The 14,480-nt window shown below is 44.9% G+C and overlaps 1 protein-coding gene and 1 long non-coding RNA gene across 2 annotated transcripts in view; one reads left to right on the top strand and one right to left on the bottom strand.

Moving 5' to 3' along the window:
• Window positions 1-574: 574 nt before the first annotated feature.
• LOC118987939 (uncharacterized) lies at window positions 575-6,547 on the bottom strand. Its single transcript, XR_005066685.1, has 2 exons — window positions 6,464-6,547; window positions 575-764 (listed from the first exon to the last, which is right to left on the bottom strand). It is a non-coding gene; the product is annotated as an uncharacterized LOC118987939 (long non-coding RNA).
• Window positions 6,151-14,480, top strand: part of PAPSS2 (3'-phosphoadenosine 5'-phosphosulfate synthase 2) — a 73,013-nt gene continuing 64,683 nt past the window's right edge. Inside the window, exon 1 of the mRNA XM_037047279.1 lies at window positions 6,151-6,591. Coding sequence (XP_036903174.1) covers window positions 6,565-6,591 — 27 coding nt within the window. The 5' untranslated portion in view covers window positions 6,151-6,564. The remainder of the gene's footprint in view (window positions 6,592-14,480) is intronic.

Consider the following 14,480-nt stretch of genomic DNA (forward strand, 5'->3'; position numbering starts at 1 on the left):
ATTATAATATTAATTTATTATGTCACCAGATATCTCAGTCATGCTGAAAAGCAGGCACCAACATTTCAACCTCATATAAATTATTCCTAGATGGAATATTTTTGTCCTGCATTAAAGACAAATTTCCCCAATTGTAACTCTAGTTTCTCTGAAAATATCATGTCTTGTGTTCTTTTCCCAGCTTTAGGCCAGATAGCACAATGTCTCCTTCCTTCTTTTCTTCTTTATTCCTTTTCTTCTTCCTTCTTTACTTCCTATAAAATGTCTTAAAATCTACCTTAGTTTAGTTCGGTATTTTTCTAATAATTTAAAGCCCCTCGGTGACTTGGTTTAAATTATCTTCCACTTTACTAGACATCTGTTAAAAGAACCTGTTGAAGGCTGAAAACTCAGGCAACTAATTGACTGAAGTAAATGATTTGCCTGACACTAAGCAAATGTAACTTGTTTTCACTGAAGTTTGTTGAATTTTGGAGTGAATTTCCCTAAATATCCTAATTGCTTCTACTTTGAAAAATGTGATGTATACTAATAATTGCACTTCTTTTTAAACTAATACAAAGAGTAGACCAAAACTTTGGGCTGGCTTCACCCAAGAAGAGGGAAGCGAGCATCATTCACTTTTGCCTGGAGTGTGGGCTTTTCCTCTGGCTGCCTGAGCTCCGAGGCAGCCTCGTGCTGATCAGCCCGTGTTGCTATGCAGTCTGGCGGTCAGCAGCTTTTCTCTGTTCTGCTTGAGTCTCTCCAGACAGGCCGGGGCAATTCTGGAAGGTGGCACGAGGAATGGCAGGGTAGGAAATGAATGCTTCATAAACCAAGAACAACAGCCCAGACAGCCTGAGCCATCAGTGTGGTGATGGTCACCCTCTTATCTTTTATCATTGAAATTCAGGTTCAGTTATCACCACCCACTGGAATCTCTTCATAGTCCAGCAGCCATTGCCTTGGTGAGTATGTGCTTTCCCTATTACTTCAAGTATCTCTTTACTCAGGCACTTACCACATTCACCTTGGCATTATTTGTGCGCATGTTTACCTGTCTCAGCAGACATGGACCCCTTGGACATGGGAGGTGTCCTGTAATGACTAATGAACAAATGGAAGGTCAGTCACAATGGCGGATGCACTCTGATGAGCACGAGGAAAAGAGCATACAAAATCACATAGCTTCCTGATTGTAGACAACACGTCCTGTATTACAACCTCCCCCGCTTCTGTTCTATCTCCTAAACTCAGCGATACAGACACTTATAATTTTCTGAACATACCAGCTTATTTCATGCAGTTCTCTGTCTTTACATTTTCAGATTCACATATACCCCACTTAAGGGAGGGTAGGGCTGGCAAAACATATCCTTTCAAGTCTCAGTCCATGTATCATCCTCTTCCCCAAGAAAGACTGACATCCTGTTACAGAACAGAGGTCCACGGGAGGGGGGCAATGTTTGGCCCACCCAGTGGTGCCAAAAACTGTTACTGAACAGAGGGGGCCAAGGACAGTATACTAATACTGAAAGGACCCCCCAGGTTCGTTACATCCGCCGCCCTATAGGAAAGACACATTTCAATGCCAGAGATTTGTGAAAAGGAAAGGAAATGTTTATTTAATGCTCTACAGACTTAAAATAGTGACCCAACATCCTAATCAAAATATCAAAGTCCTTTAGGATACCCATAGATGCCCACAGTGCTTCCTTCTCCCCCTGCCCCTCATTCAGGGTACCGTAACTCAGGAAAAGAAGCACACATCTGTGTTTCAGGCCGCTGGAGAAACCAAGTTGTGTCGCCGTCCAGGCAGGATTTCTAATTAATCTAAAGCCATACAGCACCTTCTCATGGCCTACTGGCAAGAGTTCTTTGTACCCACTTTCCAGGCAAAGTCTTTCCTGCTCCCGAGGCCATGTGGCCAAAGGGAGCACCCCAAAGCAGCATGGTCCTCTTTTACCAAAGCTGTAAGGCTCTGCACTCTGGCCAAACTGTGTGGATCTCTCCTCTCCTCCAGAGCTTCGGGGATGGGGGTCACCACTCTGCCAAAGCCGAGTGGCGGTTCTCTGCTAAAGCCACATGGTGATTCTCGCTACCCCCAGCTGTGGGGGTCCCCACTCTGCCAGAAGCAAGGCTCTCTCTCTTCTTACATGGCTGTGAGGGTCCCCACTCTGACAAAGCCACATGGCTCTCCCCAGTGGCTGCCAAGTCTCTGTTTAAATCCCCACACCAATCTTCCTCTGCAGCCCCATTTCTGACTCCTCCCACAATCGGCTACATTTGCCAGCACTCCCATATCCTTCGAGCTTTACTGGACTGCCATAGTGAGTCTGGGCAGGTGTGGCCCAATGTTGTGGAGCCAATCATCTCCAAGCTCTCATGCAGGCACTGTAACTCAGGGGACCTGTCCCCAGTTACATCTTGGGTGGAAGTCATTTTCATCCCCCTGGCTCAGAGCATGGCCATAGCTATTTAACATATCTATGCAACCAGTTAAAGTTTATAGATATGTTGTTAAATGACCATGCCAGGGGTTGGCTGCACAAAATAGCTCTCAATGGCCCTGCTCCATTTTTCCCTTCCCCAACTCACAACTGTCGGAGGAAGGGGTGAAGACATCTTAATATTTCCTGGGCACCTTGAGTTCTGGACCCCATTCCAAATCCCTTTTTTGGGGCTGCCCTCTTGGCCGTACCCTGTTACGATCCCTCTCCATTCTCCCTCCTTCCAAAGTTCAAGTGATTACACTGGTTGACTAAATATGCCTCCACTGTGCTCCCACAATACCATTTCTTTGAACTGACCAGTTTAACCTATGCTCTCTATTTCTTCTGGAAAATGTAATGACCAATGCTCATATCAAACTGAATGTTCTTTGACATTAGGACACACTGGAATGCCCACATACTTCTGCAACCCTCACTCCCCAAACTGGATGGTTACCCAGACTCATTGTGTTTGTTCCCAAACCTGTGTATGCCAGTTGTACCTGTTAGTGGTACTAAGTCATTCAGTAGATGTGACTTAAGTAAACAGCACATGAGTGGGGGGTGGAAATAAGAGTTGTGTTTTCTATGGAGACAGATGGATCTTCTGGAACTATTAGCTCCTAAAAACTGTGCTGTTGAATAAGGTATAGGCAAGAGAATGGATGGAGATGGGGCAGGGGTGTGTAAAAATCTTGAATCTTCTCTCAGATTATTTAAGTGCTCTTAATCTTTAACTCCACTTTATAAAATCCCAAACTGGAAATCATTTAAAATGCCTTACCAAGGTGGTTTTGGGAACTCCCACCAGCATATCCGTACTACAATAGAAGCCCTTAGCCCTACATCAAAGATTAGTGATGTGCACGTGTTTTACATCAAAATAAAATGGCATTTTTCCCTGTCCAAGTCATGTACTGTATTCAAGTAATTGGGGTGAGGGTAGGGAGACAGTCTGTCTCCGTTACTAGATCATGAGTTCCTCAAAAACAGGGACCACATCTTGCTAATGTTGGTAGTCCTGTGCCTGGAAAGAGTGTTTGGATCCTAGCAGACTTTCTTTAAGGGGTCCCTGACCCAAGAGAACTGAATGAACTTGTTTTCATACAGGGGGTTTCAACCATTAAGTAAGTCTCTATGCATCATAGCCACTAGAGGGTAATATAGCTTTCATTTCTTTGAAATGGTCATCCAGGGGCAGTGCTTCTAAGTGAGGTCCCCTAAAATGGGATGACCTCCCCCAACCCAAATGGGTGGGAGAACCTGTGGCATAAACATCACACCAACACTCTCATTCTTTGCATATTAATTTCCCTTGTTTATTTGAGTAAGGTGACTGATTCCATCTTTTCTAAACAGTAAAAGGACCACATTATAATCACTACCTCATTAAGTTCATTATTAAAGCCCAGTCAGTTTCTGGAAATAAGAAAGCAAAAATTAAAAAGAGAAAACCTCGTGCAAATGTTGTCAGTAGTCTCAAGGATTATGAGTTGATACAATTAGTGCAGGCCACAGGGTTTTACAGGGGAGTCTTGGAGGGAACACTAGTGCGGAAAACACAGAGAGTGTGTCCCTGTGAAAGGCCGATCAGTCCTCAGCCCTCCCTCCTTTCCCCCAGTTGAGTTTTCCCCCACTTCTGTTGGGCTGGAATGGTAAACTCCAGAAATCAAACTGCTAGTTGCTCATATCTTTTCAGAAGGAATGCTCTCTCTTAGGGTCGTGAGATGAAAAAGAATGTGAAACATTCCCTTTAAGAGAAAAACCCTGGGTGAGTAAAAAAGAATGATTGTTTTACTTTTCAGCGAGTTGCCACGCTGCATTACAACTAGACTGATGATGTGTGACGCTAAGGGATCTTAAACAACCCGCAGCGTGGGTCCCAGGGAGCGCAGGCCTTTTATTTCACAAGCCTTTGGAAGGAGTAAAAGAAGATCTGTTCCAAAGTACTATTTGAGCATTAATCAGATCTAAAACAAGATAAACAGTCTAATTTACAATTATGATGGGGTCTTGAAACAGTTGACCTAGCGGCTGAGTGATGCCAGGCCCAGAGCATTTGAGGGGTCCGAGGGCCTGGGCCTGAGTCTCAGCTTTGCTCAACCAGTGATGAGGTTCCGATTACCTCCCTCTCTCAGCACCCATGTCCCACAGCCCACCTAGAACATTCAGGGAAGCAGCCCTAGGGGTTTGCCTCTGACTTCCTTCTGTTTCAAGAACATGACGTTTTTTTAAAGGCAATATGAAAAAAATACAATTATGCAAATTGCTCTTTCTCCATCTGCACTTTTCTCTTAGGCAGGATCTGGCAGGGTCCAAGATATGGTTGAAACTGATACAAAAGAGTTTTTTATTTCCGATGAAATTAGAATGGGATATTACTGTTTGAACCACATAGATTCAAAATGTACTAGTTCCTGTGCAGTACAGAAATTCAAACCCAGTATTTGCCCTCTAGCTGCTCATTGTTGATAGGAGCAGCGGCAGCTTATTCAAAATGAGTAAGAAAAATAAATATACCGACATTTCAACACTGCAAAAACATGTAGGCTCCCTTTTAAGATTTTGCCTCCTGATTTCTTTTTCTTTCCCATCTTTCCATGGAGAAGAGCAGTCAATGAATACTCAGATCTCCTTGTGTCTATCTCTAAAGCTGGCAGTCGTCCAGAAACACAATTAGGGAAGAAAGAAAAGTTCCATCCCTCACCCCTTCGGAGTACAACTGCTCAGCCCTTTCACAGAAGACTGAAGTTGGAACGAGCAATGTGGTAGCTCTCGTGCACCTTCACGGTGCTTTTCCTCCCCCTGCCCTATTGCTCTCCTATGTTGTGGCATCATGCGAGGCATGAAGCTACCAGAGCGGTGTGAGATTGTTATTGCTCTCAGAGTGCCTGTCACTAATCTCTGTTTCTCTCTTCCAAACTAATCACAGCTTGTCCCTGACCTCTGGGTTTTTTAAGAGAGTTGTCTCAAGCTGTACTCTGAGCCCTGGGTCTAGCCTTAAGACTTCTCACCTCGGGCCTTTTTTTTACTTTCCCACAGATCCCCTTCTGTTGCCAATTGCCCACCACAGAGAAACACTGCAGGACTACTTTGGGGGATGGACAGACACAAGTCGCCGGGCTAGCACTGGCCACCTTCTGGGCCTGGCCTTGCTTACTTGACTTCATGAAAAGGAGCAGTGCCTCAGCTGGCCCATCTGTAACACAGGAAAATACTGTGAGCTCCAAACGAGTGAATACATATAAACCCCTTAGCACCATGCCTGGCCCACACATAATACACGGGCAAGCAACGAGACTACCGATTTTATCATCATCCTCTGTGATGCTGCTGCCATATGAAACCTGGACTGTTCAGGCCGGCAGCTTGGCTTCGACTCCCCTCACTTGGAATGTCGCCTTGAGAAAGTCTGAAAGCCTCGATTGCTTCATTTGTAAAATGAGAATGTAGGACTTGGTGCCTGGAGCGCCAGCACAAGAGACTTAAAGCAAAGCTCAGGAGAGTGCAGCGTGAGGATCAGTTAAGGTTGACCGTAGCACTGCAAATGAAGGCAAGCCGGGCACTGGTGCCCGCTGGGGACCATGCCAACAAGTTTGGCGGTTTCGAGCTTCCTTGTCCTTAACCAAATAACTTCTCAGGTCCCAGAGTCAGGAGTCTTCCTTGATGAGACTCGGGGGGTGCAGTGGGAGGTGGGGGATGCTCTGGGAACAGCTGGAAGTCCGCCAGGAGAGGCCGAATTTGACCCCGGGCTGCGCGCGGGGGCTGCGGGTGTGCCCCGGGGGCTTGCGGGGTCCTGCCTCCGACCCCAGCGGGCCGAGCCGCTCCCACGAACAAGAGCCCCGCCGGACCCCGCCCAGGCCGCGGCAGGGTCCCCTGGGCTGGGCGCCGCTGGCGGAGCGGACTGGGCGGAGAGGAGCGCTGCGGGAGGAGGCGTAGGAGGAGGGGGTTGGTCAAGGGAAGTGCGACGTGTCTGCGGAGCCCTTTTATACCTCCTCCCCGGGAGTCCGGCAGCCGTCGCCGCCACCGCGCGCCCCAGCGTCCGACTCCGGGAGCCGCTCCGAGTTCCAGCGCGCCGGGCGCCGCCGCCAGCATGTCGGGCGTCAAGAAGCAGAAGACGGTAGGCTTCTAGTCGCCTGCCCTCCTCCTCCCCGCCAACCGGGTGGCGCCGAACGTCCCGGGGCACGGGGATCCCGCCGGTCCCGGGCGGAGGCGAGCAGCCGCGGCTCCGAGGCTCGGGCGCCGGGGGAGGAGGAGGGCGAGCGGGGGGCGCAGCTCCGCGGGGGGGATTCCTCCTCCACCTCGCGCTTCTAGGAACCTGCCCTCTTTGCCGTGGTCATCCGAGGCTAGACCTCCAGAGCTCTCGGAGTAGTTCCCAAGAGAAAGAAAGGACCACAAAGAGGAAATTTCCTTTCTTCCCCGAGAGCTTTTCCAGACCCGCCTTTTCTTCTGTTCGATACCCGAGTGGGTGGTGGGCTCAGCTGACTCTGGTTCTGCCAGGTCTGGTCGCCGGGTACACGTCAGCGACAGTCATTGGAATTTTGTCTGTTGAACCTCCTCATAGTGGACTTTAATGACAGACTTTCATAGAGGAAACTGCAATTATCAGGACTTACTGGAGGAAATTGCTTTTCTACCCTGGCAGGATTTAACCCTTAGCTCAATTCAGTTCCCTCTTGGCATCTGGTGGCCCCTCAACTTCAGTCTTGGGAGACTCCTCGCTGGGGAGTAAGATGAGGGGATTGTTTTTGAGGAGGTTTGGTTTTATGCAGAATTAATCTAAGACATCCCCTTTATGGGAAATCTAAGACTCCCCTTTACATCCCCTTTAAAAGTGGGCTTTTCTTTTTTAAGATTTTATTTATTTATGTATCTTTAGAAGGGAAGGAGAGAGGGAGAGAAACATCAATGTATGGTTGCCTTTCCTTCGTCCCCTGCTGGGAGTTGGCCTGCAGGGAACCGGCCTGCAACCCAGGCATGTGCCCTGACTGGGAATTGAACCTCGATCCACTGGTTCACAGGCCTATGCTCAATCCACTGAGCTACACCAGCCAGGGCTAAAATTGGGCTTTTCAAAGACAAAAGTTCCTTATCCACTTAGCAATAGAGGCTTCTGTAAATTTCACATCCTTAAATATGCTAGCACTGATCAGAGAGTCTTAACAGTTGGAAGGAGCCTTGTAGACGGCATCTGGACCACAGAGCAAGCCTTGTTACCGCCCAACCAGCAGACCTGACTGCTCAGCACTCACCTTTACTGCACTGCAAGTCTCAGGTGTTTATAGTGTTTAATCAATGCATGCACCTCTCTTAAATAGCTAAACTTGGGCTTGGCGCATAGTAGGTGATCAGTACATGTTTATTAGTATACGTAGTAGTAATGTGTTATTAATGCAATATATTAGTAATGTAATCATTATTATTATTATATAATGCTTATTACTGAAATATCTCTAAGGTGTATTTGTGGTGGGCCGGGGAGAGATGAAAAGCAAGAACTGGAGGAGAGTGAAGGGGCCATGCAGGGGCTAGAAGCGTGGGCTTCAGCAGCAAGGGAAAGGGCGTGGGGGCTCTGGTTTCCCGGGACCACACGGGACCAACAAGGGAAAGTGGGGGGAGGAGCTAGTATCAGTTTGCAAAGGGAGCTTGGTCAGGATTTACCTGCCTTTTGTAGGAATGATTTTAAAGTGGGGAGACTCTCAGTATTGCAATATATTGTCAAGTGAAAATCACTTGCACTTTATGTGTATTTAATTTGATTAATTTCTGTAAAATTCTAAAGAGTATCTTCTAAATAAAAACCTCTTATGGCATTTAGTGGATTTTTATGTCAGCGGAGTTTTAATACTTCCTCACGGCTTGCGTCAAGAATTCCTTCCTAGGCCTAGTTAAAGAACAAGTATAAATGGCCCATGAACATCAACCAGAGGATGCGAATAGACTGTGGGAGCAGGGCGTGGGGTGGGGGCAGGGGAGAACAATGGGGGGAAATTGGGACAACTCTAATAGAACAACAATGTTTAAAAATTTAAAAGAAATGAATTCTTTCCCGGTTTGGGGGGCGGGGGGTGCTTTTTACAAGCATCAGTATTGAAAGGGCAGGTGGCCTTTCCCCTTTGTGCCCTTAGTTAACAAGAACTGGGAAGAGGATGGTTTGTGAAAGGGCTTTAAGAGCTGATCGTGGGACCTGCACAGTCAGTTCTCCGAGAGGGAGAAATTTGAGGGCCAGAGGCTTTGGGTTTTGTATTTACACATTTTAAACCTTCTAGGTTTTTGCGGGGGGGGGGGGAGTGTTTGGGGATATGTTTGTTATAGGACTAAATTAACACATTCTTTGTAGGAATAAATTAACACCTGATATAGCTAACAGGACTTCTGAACTTTTGTTTAGCCTGCACAGTTATAATCCAGGCATCAGTACAAGTTCCCAAAAGGGCCAGAGAGATACTAGTGGATAGAGCAAGCCAGCCATGAATGTGTATGAAATATCTGGAGCTTTAAATGTTCATTCAAAATGAACCAGGTATTTTAAAACCTTGTAGGACAAAACAAAAGCTATCCACCTGCAGGGCCTCTCAACTATTTGACGAGTATATCTTGCTGAGCTAGGAAACTACCCCAGAAGGGAGGACAATGCACTAGTCTTTTCCTGCATGGGCAAGAGAGGACACACCACAGTCACTGCAATAGCTTCGAATATTTGTTGAGTCCCTACTGTGTGCCAGGGGGTATACTGGGGCTAATACATCTTTCCCAGGATTTTTTGCCACACGGATGAATCCTTTTAATCCAGACCATGGTAAGAAGAGTAAGTATGGTAGTTTGGGTTTGGTTTTGGTTTAAAGAGAAAGAAGGATGATTATCTCAAAAGCCTGAGGGAGAATAAATGAAATGTCCTTTTGTGAAAGAAGGTAGTACATTCCTTCTATGTTAGGCATCTTTATCACGGAAAACCAGGACACCTAGGTGTCACATCCTTCCCTTGAGTTACCTCCAACACTAGCCACGCCCCACACCCCTGACACACACACAGAGACACCTAGGAGAAGGGAGGCATTGCCTTAAGAGGACTGGAAAGAAAGGCAAAGCCCTGGTCCTTTTTCTTGCGTAACTTCCTGGATTAGCATTTTTCAAGGCTGACGGTTATATTATGTCCTGAAGACAACAAATCTAAAACGTCAACTAAGGTATTAAAGTCTTTTCCAGAGGATCAAACAGCCAATGGTTGCGAAGGAGAGAAGGGGTATTGAAAGCGTTAAACTTCATAAATTAAGAGATTGTCTACCTATTTGGAGATGCTGCCTGCAGCAAGACGTGAATTTCATGATGAGTAACCGTTTCAAGAAAGAAGAAACAAGTACTTCCCAGAGGCCAGCTCCCTGCCACACTGCATTTCATTTCATCCACAGCAGCCTCCACCCAGAACGCTGAGCCCGTCTCTGAGGGAGAAGGAACAAAAGCAGGGCAGGATTTGAGTCCAGGTCTGTCCAACTTCAAGCACAAAGTCGAGTTAACAATGATCAGTACATGCACTGATTACCCCTTACAGCTGTGAGGTGTAAAGTGTTTTTGCACAGTTCCAGGCCCAGAGTAAGGAGCTATTGTTAGCATTAGTGCACTGGACTGCTGTGGTTTGGCAAACATGGAGAAGAAAGACCAAGTCATACCGTTCTGCAGGCTCAGTAAGTGACAACCACCATAATATTTACATAACATACCGTAACAGCAACAAAGGCAGATGTGGATAGGTTGACTATTTGAATCCTTATTCTGAACAGTTAGAGAATAAAGGTTGATCATTAGTGTAAATGCACCAGAGTAACCCAAATTTCAGCAAGGGTTTGCCAAACACCTTGGCCATGAAAGGGGATTGACATGTCAGTAAATTTCGGACTAAACTCTTTCCACTCTTCCTGTGGCTTCAGGTGTTTCCGTATCTGCCTTCAAATTAATGCTCAATTCATGCAATTCTTCTAAGATCATCTGTTTGGACTTTTACAGTTCAAGATAAATGTATTTAACTCTGAGTTTTATGTTTCTGATGCAGTTCTCTTTACCTGTCATCACTGTTCTGTTAATGCACGTGGCTCTGCAGTTTGCTTAGGGGATAATTAGGCTTAAATGTGGAACCTTTAAGTCTGGTAAAGGAATCAATGGTGTCAACCTCTGTCCTTGGAGATTATTGTTTATTTCAAAATCTGTCACTAAATAGTAATGGACAGTCATCGGTCCTTGTGTTTGAAAGTCTTAGGAAACACACAGAAACTAAAGGTAAATAAGCATAAATATAATGGCAGTTCAACGAACCTTTCTTTCATCCCTGGGTGATTTGTTCACGTGACAGCTGACATGGCACATGTGCCCACAACCTGGCATAGAGCCTGGCACAGGGTAGATGCTCAATAAATATTTGCCGCATAAATAGCTACAGAATTCATTAGCAATCAAATTTGCTTTTAGGATCTAGAATTTTCTTTGATTCCTCCCTCTCCCCTCTTATCTGTCTATTCTTGTGGGCTTACTTATTTTTGCCGGGGTCTTTGTCATCACCCCTGAAAAATTACTCTCAGGGATTCTTTGAAGCTTAGGTTGAATGGCCTTCCCCCCACTAAAGATTTGCTTTTGTTTCTGCCAGGTGCCTGGCGGCATTACCAGTCTAGGACCACTTTAACCTAAATGTACCACTCGAAGTTTTTTTGGACCACCCAGGTGATGTAAATTTGAGTTGCAATTTTGCACACAAGGGTCGGCCTGTGAGTACAACATCTCAGGGGCCCCAACTCCCTACGTATACTTTCGATGCCAAGGCAACTGTCCTTGAAGCCTCTCAGAGTGGGAGGTGGGGTCATTCTGGCTCACTCTTGTTTTTCAGGTGTGACTCTTCAGAGCCTCAGCTTAGTGTAAGGAAGGCCTTTTTATTCACCCCACTTGAATGGGTTCTGGGCCCTAATTTGTTTCCCCTCCCTGGTAAGGCCGTTAAAAATTAGTTCAGATCTGCCCCTATTAGGATAGAAGCGACTCTCTGTTTGCTTGCCTCTTAGGGTCTAGCTTTCCTGTAGATTTTGGTCTGGCAGTTTCTTGTTTACCGTCTTGTCAGCTTTTTGACTTTTGAATGAGATGGTACTATATTATAACTAGCCATTTTTTTGTTGTTTTCATGGAAGGGTGGGCTTGTATAACCTAGACCTTCATTGCTGGAAACAAAAATTCCTGCCTCCTCTCGATTCCTATGTGCCATTAATATTTCGTATCACATCTATATCATTCTTATTAAGGGAGTGCTTTAAGAACAAGTAACGTTAAGTCACATATATTTAATTATGTAATTTAGTCCTTTCCCGCACCCAAAGTTGCTGAGGCCTAGAGTGAAGGATGCTCACCTTGTCCCGGTGGCCTCTGCAGGCACCCTCAGAGATGTTTCCTGTCCTGTCTTGTCTTTAGTGTTGGTCCAGGATGAGCACAATCCTGTCTGAAAGTCCCCTCCAGTTTCAGCACCTCTTCTTGCTTCTTCCATGCTTTCCTTGAAGTTCCCAAGGTCATTGTGCTGCTCCAGTATGACACTTGGGAGGAACCCAGTGAGGCTTGACACTTCCTCCACACTCCCAGCATACTGCTGACCTCTGAAACCGTGCTGGGACTTTTAGGGGCTGTTTGGGCCGTGGGGGATCTAATGCCTCCTCTCCTCTGGGGTTTATTTGAGATCAAAAACACACCCAGTGCCCCCAGCTTTCAGAGTCTCTGAAGCTCTTAGCCCCTCTCTCCACAAGCCCAGCAGCAGATGCAGGCGCAGTCCCTTTCTCAGATTCATACTGGCATCTAAGCTCCCTTTGCTTCTCTTCTGATAAAGGTTAAATAAAGCTTTTCATGGAGGTTAATTGGCTGATCATAAAACATGGTGTTCGTTAAAATTTTGGTCTTTATTTTCTTCTCTTCTGCCTTTTTGATCACCAAGGATTATTTTAAATTTAGAATAAATTGGTGCACAAGATGGAAATTTTTTCTCTCTGCAAAAGAGCCACTATATTAAAACTTGAAATGTAACTTGCCTCTGATAGCACATGGTGTATAAAATGACTTCCATCAGTTGGCTGGTGTGACTTCCTTTAAAATCTTGTCAGCAACTCATTCTGCATTTGAGATTTACTCCTCCAGTTGATTTTGCTACAACTGGCACCATGGAAGCATGACTGTAACATACACACTACAAGCTCAGTCTTTTGAGCACCAAATATTAAATTTTTGGCAATAAAAAAGTGTAGATAGCCTATGCCTATTATAAAGCTTTACTAAGGTATTTGCATATCAAAACCTGCATTATTAAAGATTATTTCTATGCTAGGTTAATATTTGCTTTAATGTCTGGTTAATATTTGCTTTATATGTCTTGTTATAAAAACAGTTTTTGATCTGTTAAGCTTCTACATCCACTCTAATATTACTACATTAATATTACTACAATTACTTTTTTCTTTTTAGTTTATGCCCCATGTGTGCTTTACAAATCATTTGCAGACTTTGTAGCAAGTTAAACTGCCTCAGTGAAGTCTGAAATGTATCCCCATTACCTCATTCATCTACACCTTTCCCCAGTCCCTGTTAATGTATGGGTGATTCATGCCTTCCTCACTTCTAGCAAAATCAGCCATGCAAGACATTGGTGATGATTTTTATTTGCATGTTTTTTCTTCTGCTAAAATCCTGTGTAAACCTTTTGGTCCCCTGCTGGTGTTCCCACTGCATATTACTTTGTTTTCCTAAAGTCTCTAAAATCCTTTCCCTTTTTAGTTCCTGTCACATCTCACTCCTCTGTTTGTTCGCTGCACCTACTCATGTCTATTTACTGTATGACCCAATCAGGAACTCTGCTTGCCATCATCAACTATAGCTACTGAAGCCTTATAATTTTTAATTATAGTTTTTTAGTTCTTTCAAACTCTGCCTTTAAGTCTATTCTAAACAAAGCATTTACTTTTTCTAATTGTAACACCCCACCCAAAACCTTGATATTCTTTGAATCTTCTGCCCAGTCAGTCTTACAGTGCCCTTGGGCCCAGCAATAAAATTTCCAACTGACTTATGCATTTTTAATCCACTAAGTTTAAATTTTTAAATTACTTACTTGGTATTCAGGCTGTTCCCACTTTAAAGATGTATTTTTAGCATTTAATATGTGAAAGGAAAATTAAGAGCTCATTTTCAACCTCTTCATATTACAATTGATACCCATCATTTAAGAGCTTTGCTAAAGTTCATGGCCACCTTTGTGGCCACGAGTTGGTGATACAACCACTGAGCTAGAACTCCCATCAGCTAACTGCTCTCTCAGCACTTTCCTCTTTATCACACTTTCCTCTTTATCACATGCCCTCGGAAAGAGGCCCTGTCTGTTTTACTATATCTGCTACGGCTTTGTTTCCTCTTTTTCTTTTCTTTTTTTTTTAACTGGGAAATATTTCCAATACCAAAAAAAAAGCCTCCCTAAAAACACCCACTTCCAGGTTGGTTGGCAGTGAGTCACGATTACACCCTGACTCAGCTTTAGCATTTGTTTCGATGTCCTGGAGATAGAATATACAGGTCAAAGAACAGTGTTTGGAAAATGTAGCCTATTTCTCTTTAGAAAGTTCAAATCCTGTCCCCAATTTCATTCCTTCTTCCTTAAGCCTTCTGGAAGTGTTTAATCATTTTATCCAAAAAAAAAAAAAAGATGCCAGTGATTACAGAATGTGCAGTACAGATAGCACAGATAAAACTGTATTAGGTGAATGTTAGACCAAGTCCAGTTACACACCAAAGCCTCTCAGTCCTGCCCTGCCTGATGTGGCTTTAGTGGGTTGGGTGTTGTCACGCAAACTGAAAGGTGGCCAGTTCCCTTCCTCCCCAGGGCACGTGCCTGGGCTGTGGGCCGGGCCCCTGCTTGGGAGCAACTGGTCGTTGTCACTTTCCCACATCAGTTTCTCTTTTTCTCCCTCCCATCGCCTCTTTCTAAAAATTAATACATACAATTTA

The sequence above is a fragment of the Sturnira hondurensis genome, unplaced genomic scaffold (assembly GCF_014824575.4).
Source record: "Sturnira hondurensis isolate 20B ecotype Veracruz unplaced genomic scaffold, ASM1482457v3 Scaffold0005563, whole genome shotgun sequence".
NCBI classification, from domain to species: domain Eukaryota; kingdom Metazoa; phylum Chordata; class Mammalia; order Chiroptera; family Phyllostomidae; genus Sturnira; species Sturnira hondurensis.